At 38.9% G+C, this 20,935-nt stretch overlaps 1 protein-coding gene across 1 annotated transcript in view; it reads left to right on the top strand.

Annotated features, from left to right (window-relative positions):
- The window catches only part of LOC122791337, an 848,919-nt gene extending 830,857 nt beyond the window's left edge, over positions 1-18,062 (top strand). The window contains exon 8 of the mRNA XM_044059051.1: positions 17,746-18,062. Within this exon, the coding sequence (XP_043914986.1) occupies positions 17,746-17,874 (129 nt within the window). The 3' untranslated portion in view covers positions 17,875-18,062. The remainder of the gene's footprint in view (positions 1-17,745) is intronic.
- The last annotated feature ends 2,873 nt before the right edge of the window (positions 18,063-20,935 follow it).

Genomic DNA, 20,935 nt, shown 5'->3' with positions numbered 1-20,935 from the left:
TCGGCTGGAGTGTGGGGAGTGCCTTGTGTGTGGAGTCTGCATGTCCTCCCCGCGGCTGGGTCGGTGTTCGAAAGACATGCGTAAATGGGCGCGCCTTCGTTAAAGGTTGAATGTCGAGCTGGCACCTCAGCATTCATGAAGATCTACTGCCAATCATTAGCGGACCGGAGTTCCGCTGTGGCGACCCCTAACCAGGAAAAGCCTTAAGACAAACAACAACTTGACAAAACCAGAAAGAGACATTACAGTGTTGTGGAACATTTTGAGACAGTCTCAAATCTTTTCAGGATACAAAATTAATGAAGCTAAAACAAAGGCAATAGGAGGAAATTATATACCCACACATGAATTGGTTCAGCAATATTCATATTTATGGGAACATGATAAAATAAAGTATTTAGTAGTATGGATTAAAAATTATTCTGGTGTGGCAGCTAAGGATATGTGGGAAGAGACTAAACAAAAGATAATACAAAAACTGAGAAAATGGAAGCTTTGTTATATGGATAATAAGATACAAGCAACTGAGATGTTTTTAGTTCCATTAGTCTTATGCACAGGTCAGGCATATTATTATCAACCAGAGGAGAAGTTGTGGCTAGCAATTAATAAAGAGCTGAAGGACTTTATCTGGGTGGGGCAGATGGCAAGAGTCAACTGGGATAAGCTGATTCTTCCAGTAGAACAGGGCAGATTGGGATTACCTAATTTGAAGGGCTATTTCAGAGCCACACAGTTAAGGTTCCTATACAAAGCAGAAGCAGAAAACTATAATTCAAAGTGGAAAGGGATGATGATGAAACAGGGAGGAAGCTCAAGAAACAAGGCAAGACTGGGATTTTGGATGCAGGCCTTTAAGGAGAATAACAATAATCATACAGAATATTATATCCATAAAGTAGGAGAAAGTATCCTAAACTAAGCCAACACAGGAGTGGAGAAAGGAGATTCTGCTGTTAGGGATGACTGCAATTAGGGATACAGACTATAGTCACGAGGGGGCTGGAATTTATTGAGAAAACTGGCAAAGGAACCAAGGTATTGGCAGCAAATAACTAGAGCGGGAAAGATGATAGAATGAAAGTTAGAGACTGCCTTCCCTGTCAAGGACTGATATGAGAGTATAGGCAAAGAGAAAGAAATAGGGGGTCCAGAGTTTTTAGTAGACTCTAGAACAGATAATTAGTAGAACATAAAAAATATTGCATTATAAGAATCAATCAGAGGAGGTTAGAATGGATTGGGAAGACAGAGAGTGGATATGCAATTCACAAAGAAACAGTGGGAGGATATATGTATGTCTCCCAAATATGCAACACAATTTAGAAGATTTAGGATTTTTGCTTGGAAATTTTTACATAGATATTTTTATATCCCAAGTAGACTCCAGAGAATTTTTTTCCAGGTAGACAGCAGTTCCTCTCTCTTCCCAGATGGGGAAGAAAGAAGTAATTGGGAACATCTTTTCTGGAAGTACAGTGAGTTGGCAGACTTTAAGGACTCCCTGTTGGATGCACTGTTGGAAATGCTGAGTGGGCAGATTGGTGTGACTAGGGAGATGATTTTCTGAGCTAAGATACAGAATCGGCATTCCCTAGACATAGTAAGGCCTTGCTGTGTCTAATTATGGTGGCTGTCAAAAAAGCAATTACTAGAAAATGGAAATCAAAATAGAAACCAACTACACTAGAAGTAGTGAATATAGTAACAGAAATAAAACAACTGGAACGGAGATTTTTAGAAAAGGCTAGGAGCAAACTACATAGGAAAAAATGGTAATTATAGGAACAATCCATACGAGGAGGAATGAGGTTTAAAAGAAGGTAGGACTTAAATGAACTATGTAATGTTTGACTCAAAATGACTGGCTAGATTAGTGATGTATAATGTTTGCAACAGGGAGTATGTCAGTATAGCTTGTGATGTAAAATACTTGCAACTAGGATTGTGTTGGTGTGGTTTGTTTTCATTTGTATAAATGTATGATTGCCTATGTCATAAGTGATGGTTTAATAAAGATGTTTCTTGTTTAAAAAAAAGGCAGAAATTGAATATTTTATATAATGTTGCTTAGGTTATATGATATATAACAATATATACGAAGTATAATGTTTGCAAATGTGAGCTTGTTAATACAGTTTGATTACTTTTATATAAATGTAAATTGGCCTATGTCACAGGTGATAATTCAATAAAGGTATTTAAATCACTAACAGCAGTATTTTCTTACATTCTGCTTCCTCCTGGATCATCACGGTTATACTAAAGTTGTCAAATGTTTGTCTCCCCTCCACAAAATCTGTATCTATCAATTTGACAATGCCTTTACCACTCTTTTAGCCTTTACAGACATAAACACTTTATAATTGTGGTTTAAAACTGAAATGGGCCTATAATGAAGCTGGATCTCATGGGTCTCTACTGTCTTTAGGTTTTACAGTCACCTCAGGATGTTGGTGATTCCCCTCCTTTTAAAATACTGTTAAACAAAACCTTCCAGGTCTTTATCACTTTCTTTCCTCCTAGCTTCCAAACATCCACCTGAATGCAATCTATTCCTGTAGACTTTCCTTCAGATTGATTATACATCACTGTTTTATCTCATTCCTTTTTATCTTAACTCTCAGTTGTTGAGCCTCATTAACCTCTAACTTGGTTTATTTAAGTCTTCCATAATTATTTCCATTTGTGCTCTTTCTTGATTTCCACATTTGTATACTTTATACAAATGTTCATAAAACTTCCAAAATACTTCTAATATTGCTACAGGATCTTTGGTTATTTTTCTTGTTACAGGCTACAACCCTTTCTACTTTTTGTTGTCTAAGTTTTTTGTGTTCTCAAATTATTATTTTTATTTATTTTATTTTACATTTGTTGACCGGGCTAGTCCCACTGGATGCATGTCCATTTTCAGCAGAGGCCCGGGGAGAAAAGCTCCAAGGGTAAGCATATACAGCATTACATAATACCAGCATTACATATTACAAACACATTATTTACAGAGATTATATAAGTAAGCAAGTTAAACACATTCCACAGGTTAGAGTTAATCCCGAGCGAAAGTCAGGATTAAATTAAATTACACAGTAAAATGGTTAACAGATTTTTACATATTCTAGAGAGTTAGCCAGGCTTGATACAGTGACATAGCCAGTTAAGTGACAAATGTTGTTTGAGTCTAGTTTTAAATTGACCTAAGATGTAAAGTAAGGTAATAGCAGCTGGAAGAAAGTTCCAGGATCTACTTACGGAGTTTGCAAAGAGAGAGTCACCGGCTGTGTTATTAATTTTGCTAGTCTGAATTAGTAGTTTGTTAGAGGATCGAAGCGGTCTAGGATAGTTATAGGGGGTGATAATATTTTTAAGTGCAGGAGTATTGTACGGATTATAGAGGATTTTATAGGCCATAATCAGTTGGTTACACTGGATTAGGCTGGGTAGTTCAAGCTGGTTTAGATTGATGCAATGATGTGTCCTAAATGGCAGCCCAGTGGCAAACCTGGCAATGTGGTTGTATCAAATTGAGAGTTTGTTAAGGACATTCTTGTTTAAATATGAGAGTAGAGGGGATGCATACAGAAGGGTTGAAAGAAAGTGAGAGCGAGCTATGGCAATTTTAGTTGAAGGGGTTAGGAAGGCTTTTATTCTGTAAAGTGACCCTAGTTTTTATTGATGGTTTTGATAGTTTGGTTAACATGTAGGTCGAATTTTAGATTATTATCTATGATGACACCTAATAGTTTTGTAGAGGGGTCAGGGGAGATTATTGTGCCATCATTTGAATTTATGGTAAAGGTAAAAGCGGTAGACCTACGTGTTGGTGAAAATAACACCAGCTGAGTAAGGGTGGCTGGTTCTATAGAGGATTTGGGGTGGCTATGAGGCCCTGCAGCACTGCAGTGGCAAAGCCAGCTCTGGATCTAGAATAAAGAGGCAAGTGATAATGCTTGGTAAAGGTGTGCACTGAACTCAAAGTTGCAGCTTCCAAGATATCTTTGGTAGGTACTCCTTTAAGGTAGGCTGTTGAAGTGGCTGTTGCCCTGGTGGAATGTGGCCTAATGTTGCTAGGTACAGGTTTCCCATGCTGTGTGTAGCAGAAACGGATACAGTGTCCTATCCACTTTGAAATGGTCTGCTTTGAAATAGCCTTTCCCTGTGATTCTGCAGCATATGCTACAAACAATTGCTCAGGTTTTCTGAAAGTTTTTGTTTTGTCCAAGTAGAAATGTAACTGTCTGTGTATGTCCAAGGAATGCAGAAGTCTCTCTCCTTTATTCTGGGGATTTGGATAAAAGGTTGGCAAGTGAATAGTTTGGTTAAGAGCCACACTGGATACCACCTTAGGCATAAATGAAGGGTTTGTTCTTAAAGAAACCCTGTCTTGGTGAAAAATGGTGAAAGGCTCCACTGCCCTTAGTGCCTTGAGACTCTTCGTGCCGAGGTTATTGCCAGAAGCAGAGCAGTTTTCCATGATACATATTTTAATTCTGCTGAATTGGCTGTCTCAAAAGGAGGTAAAGTTAGTTTTTCCAAGACAAAATTGAGGTCCCAAGTTGGTGTTGGTGCTCTCAGGGGCGGTATTATGTTTTTAGCCCCTCTGAGGTACTGTTTTAGCAATAGATGAGAGAAACTAGGAGGATCTGTGTTGTAATGAGCCGAGATGGCATAGGCGTGGATCTTAATGGATGAAAAGGATAGTCCTTTGTCCATCATCTCAGTTAAGTATTGTAATATCTGAGGAATATTTGGGACAAGAGGGTCAAAGCTTTGAGCCTGGTTCCAGGCACAGAATCTCTTCCACTTTTCTGAATAAGATTTCCTGGTGCTAGGCCTCCTGGCCTCCAAAATGACATCCATAACAGCTTTAGAGAGAGGTGCTGTCTGCTTGACTCAGGAATCTGCCATGCAGCCAGGTTTAAGGTTTTGAGCTGACTGTGCAGGATCTGATTGTTTTGTTGAGTCAGAAGGTGCGGAGTTTGAGGTAAAATCCATGGTGGGCCTTGAGCTAAGTTCTTTAAGATTGGGTACCAGTGCTGGCGTGGCCAGTCTGGGGCAATCAGGATCATCTGTGTTTTTTCTTGTCTGGCTTTTAGGAGTACCTTTGAAAGGAGAGGCAGTGGTGGGAAGGGATAAACTTTTAGGATTTTCCAGCTGAACGAGAGAGCATCCACTTTCCATGCTTGTGTGTGATAAGTCCTTCTGCAGAATTTTTGTAGTTGGCAATTCATTGGGGAGGCAAAAAGATCTATGTCTGGGCACCCCCATTTTTGCGTTATCATGCTGAATACTTGTGGATTTAATTTCCACTCGTGAGGCTCCATGATGTTTCTGCTTAAGTCGTCTGCCAGAGTATTTTTCTTTCCTGGCAGGAATTGTGCTTGCAGATGAACTTGATAGGTTAGAGCTGTGTTCCACAAGGTCATGGCTTGTCTGCATAGGGGATAAGAATGAGTACCCCTTGCTTGTTTATGTACCACATAACTGTGATGTTGTCTGTCTTTAATAATAGTTGTCCTGGATGCAGAAGTTCCTTGAAAGCTGTTAGGGCATTTTGTACAGCTAAAATCTCTTTTTGATTGATGTGAAGATGCATTTGGTCTGCGACCCCCTTGCCCTGAATACATTTTCCTGCTATGTGTGCTCCCCAGGCGTAATCCAAAGCATCGGTTGTTAATGTCTGCCTGGCTGTGGGTAGAGTGAAAGGCTGTCCCTTGTTGAGGTGACATGCCTGTGCCCACCATCGAAACTCCTGTTGTAGGCAGGGAATTAGTGGTATTACTGCTTCCAAACTGTGACAGTGTTGAGTCCAAACACTTTTTAGGTACCATTGTAATTTTCTCATATGCAGTCTGGCATATGGAATTATTAGTATGCAGGATGCCATGAATCCCAAGGCCTACAGAATTTTTCTTGCAGGGAGTTGGGTTTTTGTTGCCATCAATTGAAAGTACTGAGTCAGTTGTCCTTGCTTGTCTGGCATGAGATAAGCCATCTGGGCCATTGTATTTAAGCTGGCACCCAGGAATATTATCTCTTGTGAGGGCACTAGATTTGACTTCTTTTCGTTTACTGTGTACCCTAGACAAATTAGCAACCTTTTTACAAATGCCAGATGCTTTAGAAGAACGTCCTTGCTCTCTGCTTGAATAAGGCAGTCATCCAAGTATGGATATATTTGAATTCCTTTTTGTCTGCAAAATGCAATTACTGGTGCCAGGCACTTTGTGAAGACCATGGGCGCAGTAGATAAGCCAAAGGGCAGTGCAGAGAATTGATAATGCATTGAACCAGCTATGAATCTGAGGTATCTTCTGCAATTTTGTCTGATAGGGACATGCAGGTATGCCTCTTTGAGGTCCAAAGTAACAAGTCAAGCCTTCTTGCCCAGCATGGGAAGAAGCTGCTGTAGTCTCAACATTTTGAATTTCGGAACATCCAGGTAAGTATTTAGAGTAGAAAGGTCTAGTATGGGTCTCCAGGCCTTGTCCTTTCTGGGGACCAGGAAAAGTCTTGAGTAAAATCCTTGTCCTTGTTCCTGTTGTGGCACTTTTTGAATAGCTCTCATGTCCATGAGGGCTGTAATTTGTTTTTGTGCCTCTGCCCATTGATTTTGTGGCAGGTCTGGCATTCCTTTTAGCCTTGGTAGAGTGTGAAAGTGGAACCTGTAACCTTGAGACACAATATTCAGAACCCATTTGTCTTGGGTGATTATATGCCAATTTTGAGAAAAAAGTGCTAGTTTTCCTCCTAAGAGAGCTGCCAAAAGGTAAGTGCTTGGCATTCGAAGGGGGAAGTCATTGGGACTGTTTCTTGTAAGGTTGTGACTTGTCTTCACCTCCTTTTGGGGTTGAAGCACCCCACTGTCATGGTCTATAAGAGCCTTGGGGCTGAGATCTGCTTCTTGGGCATCTGTATGACTCTTTGTGGTCTGTCTGACACTGGAAAGGACCAATTCTTTGAAGGCCAATTTCTGCTAAATCAAGGTGGCTGTACCTGTTAGAAATCCTTTACTGTTTGCATAGATTTTGCCTTATCCTCCATTTTCTTTAATACCTCTTCTGCCTTAACACCAAATAAAATATCCTGCTGTAAAGGAGCATCCAATAAGTTTGCCTTAACATGATCAGTTAAACCTTGTTCTTTTAACCAAGCATGCCTTCGAATCACAGATCCTGTAACTGCTGCTCTACAAGAAGCCTCTAATGAATCAAAACCACATTGCAGAGTATGTTTTCCCACTTGTTCAGCTGCATGCAATAAATCCTGCATTTCCTTATGGTCAGGATGTTCTGAACTTGTAATAATTTTCTGTTTTAACAGAGACATTAAATATTGTTGGTATTTAAGCATGTGAAACTGGCAATTTAAAGCTCTCACTACTAAAGTTGCAGAAGTGTAAACTTTCTTCCCCCATCTGTCTAATGCTCTAGAATCCCTGTCAGAGGGAACTGGATTTTTAGCCGTGGAAGCCTTTACCCCTTTGGGACCCTGGGATATAGTTTCTGGGGCAGCAACAGGGTTTTTATAAAGAAATTTGTGAGAGTCAGGGACTCTGTAGTACCTGTCTGGCTTGACTGGAGCAGGGGGCAAAGAATCAGGATTTAAGCTGGATTCAGAGAACACATCATCCACAATATCTAACACTGGCGGAATAGCAAGGGGCCTGTGCTGAGGCAATAAAAGAAAGTCTCTGAGCCTTTTCTTGGATTCTGAGTAATCCTGGCCCTCCCATTGGAAATGCTCCCTCATGGTATGCAAAGTTTCCCCAAAAGAATAATCCTCAGGAGGAGAGGATGAAGGAATTGATTCTTCAGCATCAGAGTCCTCATAGGGGGGTAAAGAGTATCCCTGGTCTGAAGAGGAATCAGAAGAAATGGAAACCTGGTCAGAGGAATCATAGTCTGTATCCTGCCTAGGCCTTTTATCAGGAGGGGGATGGGTACCCCTGATCACAGTAATTAAGTCTTCGGCCATTTTGAGCATCTGTTTTTTAGGCATGGAGGCCTGTCCAGGTGAATGCTGTACTTGCTTCTTTGTCTTTAATGGAGTTTTAGACTTGGCTGTAGTTTTTATGGTAAGCTGTGAAGGTCTGAAAACACCCTCAGAAGCCGATGGCTGCTCAGCGGCTCTGGACCCATCTGAAGGGTTAGTTTTCGTAGGCCCAACACCTTGAGTATCCAGAGGCCTAGACATCTCCATGTGGGAGTCGGAGGCGGCCTGTGGCTCTGAGGTAGTGGGTGTCAGAGGCTGCGAAAGCACCTCACTGAGAACCGGCGACTGGCCTAGAAGAGGCTTCATCGTCAGTTTTGGGCCTCGGATGCCTGTCCTTATCCTTGTCTTTGCGTTTTTTGTGTATTCCGGTCGTCGGTTGTTCTGACGACATGGTATAATTAAACCTTTGGCCAAAGTAATGGCGAGCAAAATCAAACCAACGTTTAATAGTGCGTTTGTTAAATCTAGCACAAAACCGACAACTAGTGACGTCGTGGCCTGGGCCTAGGCATGGAATACAGTAAGAATGAAAATCCTTATGAGGTATTTGCTTCCCACAAGAAATACAATTATTAACTTTTACTGACATCGGTCTGAGGCAAGAAAAACTTTCCCCAACGGGGTACTTAGCTTTATTGAAGACTTCGGTTCTGAAATTCGAATTGAAAATCTCAGGAGTCGGCCGACCGGCACTTGCGAACTGCTTTTGCTTCGGGCACCACACGGCAAGAAAGACTGAAGAAAATGTCATTGGCTGCATCTTATATAACCCTGGCGCACTGGCGTCAGGGAAGAAGTGACAGCAACTAATGCCGGACAAAGACTTTGGAACTCTGGCCGATTGCGGGCCTCCTGATGGCAGGATAACCCAAGTGTAATGACTGCAGCAGTGAAACATGATGAACATCAGCAAGGGCCCTAGTATAGAGCCCTGTGGTACTCCAAGGGTGGTAGCTAGAAAGTTAGAGAGTTTGTTCTGTCAGAGGACAGCCTGCTGTCGACCATTCAGATAGGATTGAAACCACTGAGGGGCTCTAGTGTCTAGACAGAATGTTTGCAGGGTGTGGATTAAAAGTTGGTGATCAACCATATCGAATGCCTTGGAAAGATCCAAGAAGGGGGCTGAGGATATATAATTATTGTTGCGATTATAGTTTATGGTGTTGGTAAAGGCTAGGAGGGCTGAAGTAGTGCTGTGATGAGGACGGAAGCCATGCTGAGTGGCTGCCATAAGGTGATTCTGGATTAGGTGGTGTATGAGTTGTCTATGAATGCATTTTTCCATAATCTTTGCAAGTGGAGAGAGTATAGCTATCGGCCTACAATTGGAGAATTCTAGTTGCCTCCTTTGTGAAGTGGGATTACATAGGATATTTTCCAGATGGTGGGAATTTTAGCTTCTACTATGGTTCGATTGATTAGTATTGAGATGGGGAAAGCAATAGCGTCAGCTGATTTTTGTAGGTACTCGGCAGGGAGTTGATCAGCAGAAAGTGTAGTGGGTTTTAATTTTTTGATCAAGGTACAGATAAGTGGAGTGGCGACTGGCTGGAAGATGAATGCGAGTAGGTTTCTAGGGGTGCTACTTTCAGGACCAGGGGAGCTAGGGCTTGAATTGTCTCAGAAAAGAATTGGTTAAAACTGTCAGAAACATCTTCAGGGGTTTTATCAATAGTAGCAGCAGGGACTGGGGTTGAAGTTTCTCCAGGATGTAGTAGATTATTTAAACCTGCCCAAAACTTCTGAGGGTTATTTTGATTTACTGTCTGTAAATTACAGTAGTATTGTTTTTTGTCTTGTAAAATAGATTTTTTAGTTTCGTTCCTGGATTGCCTGTATTTAATGTGATCTTGGGGGTCTTTAGAAGAATGCCATAAAGCCCATGCTTTGTTTCTAAGGGTAATTTTGAGTTTAGACTCTTTAGAAAGCCATGGTGCAGTTTTTGCCTTCGTTCTCTTTGAACGAACAGGTGCATGCAAATCAAGGATCTCAAGGAATTTGCTGTTAAAGTATGCTACTGCTTCCTCTAAGGAGAGGTGTTTTAGAATAGACCAATTACATGAGTTTAGTTCTTGTTGGAATTTGGCAGGGTCAAAGTTTATATTGTTTCTAACCTTTCTGAGTAAGGGTTGTTGGGAATTAATGGCTTTGTGCTTAATTACATATGTGAGAAGGTGATCGCTTAGGCCATCAGGGAGGGTACCAGAGGTGTACAGTTGGGGGTGACTATTTATGAGTACCCAGTCAAGTGTGCTTTCTTTTTGGTTGGGTTTACCTATCCTGGTAGGGGTGGATATGATTTGTGTAAATGCATGCAGGTTAATATGGGTGGTTGGGGATTCTGAGGAACAGGTGCCCCAGTCTATGTTAAAGTCTCCAAGTAGTAGGGTTTCTTGGGGGTAGTGACATGATAGCCAGTGCAGGATATCTTCAAGGGTAGATATATTGTTACCTGGGGGTATGTACATACAGATGACATTAATGCATTTATTTTTATTAAGTTGCAATTTGGTGGCAAGAATCTCCGAGTTATTAATCTGAGGTGGTTGTATTACATCTATAGTGACATTCAACTCAGATTTATAGAGTACAGCTACCCCACCCCCTTCCTCGAAGCATGATCCAGCCTGTGTATGTTGTACCCAGGTGGTAACACTTCATTGTCTGTAGTGTTAAGTTTTAACCAGGTTTCAGATAAACAGAGAATCTCAGGGGAGTGGACATCCAGAAGTGCATGCAATTCATGTACCTTGTTATTAATGCTTCTAATATTGAGATGACAGACTAGGAGAGAGTTAGTTGGCCTATTAATTGTAGGCTTGTAGCTTAGATTGCAAGTAGAGGGGGTATGTATATCTGAAGTGGGTGGGCCAGGGTTGGGGTGAATATCACCACAAAGTATTAGGTTAAGTCTATACTTGGTGATGAACTTCAGGAATTTGTTTATTAGTTTCTGGTAGTGTTTGGATCTAGAGCTAATGTGCCTGGGGTTGAGATGTTGATCGACTGAACAAGATGTTGGACAGGACCTGGTACTGTAAGTATGGTTGAAGGTGGGAGGATTTACAGCTGGGGTGATAGTATGGCCTTTCAGGACCTGAAATCCCGTGAGAAACTGGTTTTCATACAAGGTAAGGAGGTATGGTGCGAACAAGAGGGGTAGTAAAGAGGAGTATATCATTATCTGTGATTCAGCTAGTGAGTTAAGGAACTATTTTACTTGGTGATGCAACACCAGAAGATAGAGTGGTGAGGTAAAGGTACTGGAAGGGGGATAGGAGAATGCCAGATGAAAGCTAATAGGTGCTATTGAAATGTAGGTAGAAGAATGGGGGTGGGAGGAATTATCCCAGATGAAAGCAGATAGGATCTAGATACCGGGGGAGTGGCTATAGTACTATAAATTTAGAGGTACTGGAGGCGGGAGGGAATTGGGGGCAGGGAGGGGAGCGAAGAGAGCCTGAGCACAGCGAGGACGAACCAAGCGAGGCTATTGCAGTTTACAAGGTTTCCTAAAGCTATAAGGTAAGTATAGGTGGCAAACACTCAAGTAGAAAAAGAGCCCTATGACTGACTAAAATGGTGACCTGCTTATTTACACAGAACTGTAAGTGAAAGCTTAACAAATGCTTTTTGTGTGCAACCTACTCTGCTTAAATGCTGAGAGAAACTGTTTGCAGTCCTGTAGACTCTGTTTTGTAGGGAACTGTAGAGTTCAATCTGCTTAAATGCTGAGAGAAACTGAGCAGTCCTGTAGACTCCATTTTGTAGGGAACTGTAGAGATCAATATGCTTAAATGCTGAGAGAAACTGTTTGCGGTACTGTAGACTCCATTTTGTAGGGAACTGTAGAGTTCAATCTGCTTAAATGCTGAGAGAAACTGTTTGCAATCCTGTAGACTCCATTTTGTAGGGAACTCTAGAGTTCAATCTGCTTAAATGCTGAGAGAAACTGTTTGCAGTCCTGTAGACTCCGTTTTGTAGGGAACTGTAGAGTTCAAACTGAGTCACACCAGGTCAGCCAAGGGGGGAAGAGAGAGGGAAATCCTAAACAATTGCTTAACAGCAACCTTCCTAAACTCGTGTATATTATCCAGGTACTCCTTTACTTTCTCTTTATCACTTTGCAGTTGTTTCTGTTCTTGTTCTGTGGGATTGCCCTTATTCTGCACTAAGTTAACCTTTATTAACTCCTCTAAATAATTCTTCTTACTTCTTAACCGTATCTCTCTCTTTCTTTTATGTCTTCCTATGTTTAAATTCCACTTTCAATTTATCCCACTCACTAGCTATAATGTCTGAAGAACTATCTATTGTCCCTATGAACTACCAAACAACTCCACTACCTATTCATTAAATCCCTCTCTTTTTGACAAGTAGGTGGGGAAACATCAATGTCTCATTTTTAATTTATTACCCTTCATTTTTATCTTAGTTATTATTGGTGCATGATCTAAAATAGTTATTGGATGTGTGATACAGCTCTCAGTAAAATGTACTTATTTATTGACATTTGTTGACAGGAAAAGTCCACTGGGCCAATGACCCATTTTCAGTGAAGGCCCAGGGAGAAAAGCTCCATACAATCACAGAAATGTTTACATAGCATCAGCTTAACTTTGAAAGTCAAGAAAGTTTTTTACACAGTAGAAATTGAAGTAAATATACAAGGCAAATATATATTATAGAGTATACAATACAAGAAAATAAACACAGTGTGTTAGATTTTTCATAATTCTGTTTGTATATTCTCATAAGTAAGAGTAATGTTTAATTAATTCTGCTTATTCAGCCACAGAAATAAAGAAAGCAAGAGAGACTGGATACGAAGACAGATAGTGTAAATTGCAACTATATTAAGTTAAGTATTTGTAGTGTATAGTGGCCAAAAATGCACATGTTCCTGTGAAGTATAACTTCTGTATAGTATAGCCTAGTTATTGTGCCTTGGGGAATAATATGTACATTCTCTCTGAGTTCGTACTGCTGAATTCATGTTTTCCATACCAAATATTTTCTGAAATGTGTTCAGAAAACAAACCTCTTTTGTAATATTTTCCCTTCTAGTCCCCCAGTGACATCCTCACTGCTGCAAATCAAATTCCAGTCCCACCTATAAGTAATATTCCCTGCTGAAAGCTGATTATTTCTCTCTAAATTTTTAGGCACCATAATTGCAGTTAAATACATGCCAGTGCAATCCTCCTTCCTTCCCAATAGCCCCTTACTACCACATATCTACCATTATTATATTTTCCCCGTTATATCACTATTGGAGCTCATCTAGCAATTACTATAAGTACTCCTATTTTCCTTTGTCCATGATACTCTGCTAAATATCCATCCTGAAATCCATTCTTTATCAAACTCACATGCTCAGTTCTTTCCGTCCCTCCTGTAGCAGTGCTATTCGCACTGTACATTTCTTAATATAATTCAGTACTCCTTCCTTTTTATCTATACATGTGAGACCATTCAAATTCCAAGATAATATGGAAAGTATCACCATTATGATAAAACGTTATTCCCACCTATTACATATGACAGCTTTTTTAGATGTCTATTTCCAGCTTTTGTGACACATGCACCCAATTATGTTTGGCAGGTTGATATTATACATTTGCTTCTAATTCTATTCATTTGAACCTATGTTACATTTTACAAAACTTTTTGTTTTAATGAAAACCATCAAAAAAAAAAAAAACACACTCCAGAACACCCCCATAACCTAATACCTTAATACAAACACACAAAACTATGCACACCTTCAAATAATGAAGTTAAACCCTCCTAAGAGGGACAGTTGTCCCATGTAGACCTAACTCTAAGGTTATCCATGCTACACATTACTGCCTGTGCTCCATCTTAAACTAATTGCTGTCCGCTCTTGTTTTAACTTTACTCCCCTCAAAGATATGACAAACAGTGTGCAACTTTTAGCCTCAAAGAAACCAGTGTTTTTGCTTTTTATTGCCCTATAACCAGCTTTTTGCCATTCAAACATACAAAAAATGTAGCCCTCAGCTACCGGCTTCTGAAGTCTTACTTAAAATTTATTGCTAAAGAAAAACTTTTCATTACATTCAGTGTTCTCTTATTTACTTGTTTCCAATTAAAACTTTTTATTAGATTAATCCAAGGGTCTTAACCCAGACATTCACCTATGTAAAAGTGAGAGAAAACATATCAGCTCTACATATACTGTTATCTGTATACATTTACACTCCTTTTTCCACCTCATCAGCCCAAGATTGCAGTCTATTAACGTAAACATACTTTTGTCCAGCCTTTTTTCTGTTTTTGCATTGTAATTCCTACATTTTTAATACTAAAAAAGAAGAAAGGAAAAGTCATCTGTTTACTTTAGTATATTTAGCACATACAACAATATATGAAATTGCACTACTGCATAACATGTACTTTATATAATTAAAAGTTTTATAGAAATATTGATAAAATATTTCACTTACAGTTACCTGTTCGCTTCCTCTTCCCTTCCCCTTAGTGTCCTTCCCAAACATTAATGAGAAGAAGTGGAGCAACAGCCTTTCAGTTCCACACAAGTTTAACAAAATCAAAAAGGTCCATTCTTTCTACTTTTTCTTGTACAACCATATTTCACAAATGTGACTGATACTTTGTAATCTCACATTTATTCACTAATTTCCATGTTGCTGGTCTTCTTCTCAATCATCTACATCTCCCAACTCCAAACTTTGATTCAGTTCCAAGGTACTCCTGATTCTTCTGGTCTACTCATTTTTTCTGTCTCTCAAGCATTTTCCTTTGGAACATTGGAAAAGGTTTCACTGTCTGTCTATGAGCTTTATTATCTGAAGAATGAGAAGCAGAGTCCCCTTTTGCTTGCTGGCTCACTTTTTGTTCAATGAACTTTTATATTTCCTCTTTAGACTGTACTACGTCAAAAAATGACATTGATCCTTCAGGAAAAAATATTCTGAAGACAGTTGGATATAGCAGCATGAATCTCACACCTGCCTCTCTACATTCCCTGATTGCTGGAATAAATTTGCTTCTCTTCTGCGTGGTGTTCAGTGAATATTTATATTCCACAAACACTCTATCTCCAACTTTTAATACTTTGCCTTTCTGCCACAGTTTTGTCATGATCAACTGTTGCTGCTAGTAGGATTGCATCTTTACTAATACATATTCTGGATGCTTTCTCTTGGGAAGGTTTGGAGCATACACAGGATGCACCCTTTCAATTAACAAATACTGCTGTGGAATTCCAGTCTAGTTGCTTATTTATGCCTTCATAAAATTAATACAGTCCATTTCTTCCAGTTTCTCTTGTACAGTGGAATATGTCAGGTTTTCCCTGTGTACTTTGTCATCTAATTGTACTATTTTTGAAACATCTCTTCTTGAGCAGTCTCATTGATTCATTTCAATGTCTGATTTTTGCAGTTTGAATAAAATATTGGTTTATAGCTTCTTCCATTTTCTAGTCTTTTGAGTTGATGTACTCCTTCAATGTTTTGTTTATTTAAATCGGGTCTAAATTATATTTTCGAAAGTTTCAAACATCGAACACCATATGGTCGACACCATATAAGCGATGTTTGAAATTTCAAAAATATAATAAAAAAATAAAAATAAAAAACTATACTTACCTAAACGCTGTTGGCTGTGCCCCCACGCCCCCGCTACTTAAATATTCCTACTCCAAGATCGCACTGCATTGAAGTAAAGGGAAAACATTCCCTACGGAGATTTCTGTGTTACACGTGCATTTCGACCAATCAGGTTCACTCAATACGCATTCGCTATTTACAATTTTCGATCACGCAATAGGAACCCATTTAAATCAACTATGAGCACATTTGACATTTTTTCCTCCTGAATAGTGGAAGTCATGTCTTTTACAAAAGCTGGAACTTGAACTACTTTTTGCTAAACTGCTGCAGGATACTTCCCAGTTAGTATTTTCTACTCATCTTTGCTAAATGGTTTTCTTTCATGCTCTCCTACATGTTTTTCTTTGCTGGCATCCAGTCACTGTACCTACTAGGCAGTCACTGAGTTTACTAAATGCAGTGGAGTTCCTAGCCCTTCTCTCTTAATTTCTTTTTTTCACACTGGGAGAGCTTAAGTTAAGCTATTGATCAGTGTGCGGCCATCTTGGAACTGACACCTCGATCCCTTAGAGCTTTTCAAGTTAATACTATAAAAATTAATACTAAACTTATTAATTTAGGAATTGGGCACTATTACCATAAGTTAGTCACTGTTATTCATTAATCTCTTATTTTAATTTCTACACATTGACTGTGGTCACATAGACTCTAGAGGCTGTTCAAACTATGTTACCAGATGGAGACACCTGTTTTTTTTTTTTTTCTTCGATAATCATTCATGCTTCCTTGGACTGTATGAATTGAAAAGATAAGCTTGCAGTCTTAGACAATATCCTGCAACATAATATTTTCTACCCCCTCTCTTGTGCAGTAGTAAACATGCTGGTTGCACCCAAAAGGCAGCTAGCTTTCTGAATATATAGCTTTGTATCTCCTGGGTGCCTTTTTTGAATCTGCATTAGTAGTCACATTCTTGATGACATAATTCTGGGTGATGGAATATGCTCCTGTACCCAAGTCTTGGAACATGTGCATGCAACTCATCTGTTGACAGTAGCTTTAACTAATCTCCACATTTCTGTTCTGCAGTGAACATTATGTGAATGCAAGTCCCAGCAATGAGACACTTAAGTGACATATACATTTTTTCCTTACCAGCTAGGACATTCTTCAGTACCACCTGCATCGATTGTCCTTTTTGCTATGGTTATATATTTAAACCCAGAAATTTCAGAAGATATTCTGCAGTATATTGCAGGTAGGACCCCTTGACATCTTGCAGTTTAAGAGAAGCTTGCAACCTGATTCTCAGTACCTCTACCATTTTTCTAAAGATGAATTTTGGAACTAATTCCTAGCATTAAGCACAGGAGACTCAGTGAGGCATTTTTTGGGTGGTGGCAGAACTCTCACTACCACTACCATGTTTGCATCCTCATAGGGAGTTTTTACACTACCCCAGTGAATCTCTACCAACATTATAAGTTTACAAAAATCATTAAAGGAATATTTACAAATGCATTTCTGTATTTTACCATGTGTTTTTTTCTGGCTAGGGTCCACTACATATATTGGGTGACTTTTGTTTTCTAGTTACCATCTTTAGTTGTCACCTGCCTTAAGATAAATAATGTAACATCTAAATCTCCTTAAAAACTGAATGGTTCAAAACATAAGCCATTTTACACTTATGGTATGTACTTGATGTGATAATAACTAATGACTTATTAATCTTGATGCTGTATTAAATGCCTGTGTGCAACTTTGCATTCTTGAAACATTGCACAGAGACCTCTTATTTTCAGGGGAAATTTACATTTCTCAAGTGATGTCTTAATAAAGGAAGTAATTGTAAATGCCTTTACATGTTATGCAGCCATCAAGCCTATTTTGTTGGAAGCCATGTTTCAAGCATCTGTACCCCTGACCGCAAGCAAAGAGGACATTTCCCAGAAGGATGTGTCCACTTACAAGATACGGAGACTGAATCTGACTTAGACTCAAATTCTGACTTAGCAAGTAGTCTTTCATATTTATGCTAACACACACACAGTTCTTTGCTTGCTTTATTCTCTTCTATGATTATACGACATTCCTTGTTTTTAGCTAAGACAGTCACTAACACATGATGTTGCTTTTCTGTGTGCAGATTCTGGAGATGCTACAGGTCTGGAAGAACACCACTGGTGAACGTGCTCAGGTCAGTGCTCTGCAGGCAGCCCTTCGAGACAGTGGAAATGTGGACATCAGCAACAAAATCTTCCAGCTGGATTTTTAAGATAGTATATTACAGTCTCCCTGTCTGAAATATTTCTTTTGTGTTTTACAGACTGTTCATATTTGCAAAAGACTGTTTATTGAATAATATATTACATTAATAAGTATAAAACTTAATTTTAAGAAAACAGCTGAAAACTATCTGTCAAATTCAAACATATCTCAAAACAAACAATGCAATAAACTATGGTAATCAATGACATTTTATGTGGACTAGTATTCTTTTCAACATATTTATAACAATTATTTTCTACATGTTGCCTACAGAAATTAACAGTTTATTGGAAAATTAACTATACTGAAAATAGAAAGTACATGTTATGGCTGACTTAAATAACCCAAAAATGCTATAATTCACTGGCCTACATGACTTAGTTTATTCATTTTTTTTGTATGACAATTTTGAAGAGAATACAAGACTATGGCTATTATACCTATTCCCTTCAACAGTCTTGGGTTTGATTCCCATAGCCTCTCTTTCATATTGTGAAACTCTTAACAAGCTAACCAAACAGTACTTCTCAGGCTGAGACTGAAATGGGTCCATAATTATTAGTGTCCTATCCCTCTTAGCAAATGCCTTCTTCTGAAGCAATCATCCATTTAGCACTGACTTGAAAAATTAAGAATTTTTATAATCAGTTTGATTTTGTTTTTCTAGAAGTCATTAGGAACTGATCACATGACAAATCTAACAATAACCAGTCATACTCGTAAGCTAAATTTTGGCCCTAACACAAGCATGACGTTTGGCTACCTATACCAGCTAACTGTGCTCAACAACAGCACCAACAGTTTAGTTTTCTCCTATTTTCTAGCCAAATAATCTAGCCAATATTCTGTTCTATAATAATCATAAGTGTTGCATTGCACCTGGGTAAGCATCTGTCCCTTTTAAAGTCTGACAACTGGGAATAGAAAGTTACGTCTATCAGTTGATAATGAACTTCGTTAAGTTATGTTGCTCTGATTATCATAATTCCTAGCTAAAAAAATGTGTCTCTGACCAAATCACTTAAAAAGGCAGTGCTCCTGGGTTACTTCTGTAAAAGGCACTTGTGCCTACTGGGCTCTCATGGTTAACACACTAATAAAATAATTACAGTAATGATAATAATGAGATGGGAAGAACAGTGATGTAATGCTTGGTGCCTAATAGCTCTTGGGTATGATTACCAGTTTGGGTGCCTTCTGTATGGTGTTTGCACATCCTTCCTGGGTTCATGCCAATTTTTGACAGGTGTTCTGATTTCCTCCCACATCTCAAAAACATGCTATTAGGTAAACTGGTTTTAGCCTCTAAACTGGTCAGAGGTATGTGTGCAGGAAATGAGTGAACATTTTGTTCTGTGATAGGCTGACATCCTGTCTTGGAATGGTTTTGCTGCCTTATATCCATAATTTGCATTGGTATGGTCTAGATCCCTAGGGACCCTAAAAAGAAGTAGTATGTAACTGTGAATGAATGATGTACAGAAATAAAAAAGGAATTGTATGCCTGGGTTTTATCATTGGAGAAGTAATGGCTTTCAAAGTAGTCTTCAAGATTTTTATTATTACTATTTTTTGGAACTGAATAAAACCACACCACTATGTTTTGCCTACATTTTGCAAAATGTATATGCAATAAGAATCAGCAACATTTTGAAGACATTGGGGATTACTTACTTTCTACTTCTTGAGAATGTGGTAACCCAACAGCAGCTGTGTATCTGATCTTTTAAAGAACGCATGACAGGTCAATATGGCAGATGTCGTATTCCAGTCTTGGGAACTTTTAATACAATTAACTCGGCCAGTTCTTTGCACCTTTGTAAGAACAGCTGATTTGAGTACACCAGGCTCCTCAAAGAGCCATTCTGTGATTTAAACTAAGTCATGATCTTCAGTAATTCTGGCACGGATTCATCCAGGTTCATTTTAGATTATGCTCAGGATCAGCAATGAGGTCTAAGTGCTACAGACATTTAATAAAAATGTAATCAGTGGATACAGTCCACACTGCATTCTGCCTGTTCGCTACATTGCCCTCCTCATGATCTCAACCATGCCTGATCATATCCATTTTGTTGTTGCAGGATTTCATTACTGTTCAGCTGCCTCTACTGCTTGTTCTTTAACTAATGACAGAATCACTTTGCTAGTCATTGGTCATGACAGCAAACGTAATATCACAATTAATGTATTCCAGTTCTTTGCAGGAAGAAGAAAACAACTAATCATGGAAAAAACAATATTTTAAAGTATATAGTTTGAGCAATAAAAAATAGAGAACAATAATGCATTTCCTAAAATTAAAAATAAACTGAACTTTATAGAGCGACTTTTCAGTAAAACTGCTGTGAGGATGTTAGCTGCTTTTAATGAATGTATGGCATCTGTTTTAGCTATATTACTTATTTTAGCATCTTGCCTAGTCTATACTTTGACACAGTTTTTATTGTGTAGAATTTACATTATTCACTGGGCTCAGAATTGTTAAATTTACGTACGTTTCTACAATGCCAATGCATTGGTGTCTCCATGCCATAGAGACAAAGACAAGAGAGACACACACACCATACTGAAAAATAAGTCCTTATCAGTCACAGTACTCTCTACACTCTATTTATTATGACCATAAAAATGGCCAATGTTGATTTAAACGCAACCATTGTGGTGGCCTGTTGTATAAATATAAGTAGTTTGTTCCACTGCGGCATTACTCTGTTACCAAAAAGGTGTGTGTGTATGTGTGTAGTCACCTTTCAGGTCATAAATTCCAGAGCTGAAATGCATCCCAAGGCACTCCTTATAGAAGTCATAGTTTTTGGCATGAAAAAACACACACAGTCTAAATATCACAATCTATGATTTCTAAAAGAAAACAGGCTCAAGATTTTTAATGTGAACCAATATGTAGAAAAGGAGACAACATGTAGAAATTTGGTAAAATAATACGGAACTTTTTCAATTTTCAGGATGCCAGAAATTAATCATGAAACCAAAGTGAAGCAGCAGACCTTAGATGCAGCTTTATGCAACCATTAAAAATAGGAATCAGGGGGCCGTGGCCAAGATGT

This window comes from Protopterus annectens, chromosome 17.part0 (assembly GCF_019279795.1).
Source record: "Protopterus annectens isolate FY-2018-M chromosome 17.part0, PAN1.0, whole genome shotgun sequence".
Lineage (NCBI taxonomy): Eukaryota > Metazoa > Chordata > Ceratodontiformes > Protopteridae > Protopterus > Protopterus annectens.
The sequence above is the reverse complement of the archived record's forward strand: the minus strand, read 5'-3'. Positions and strand labels throughout refer to the sequence as shown.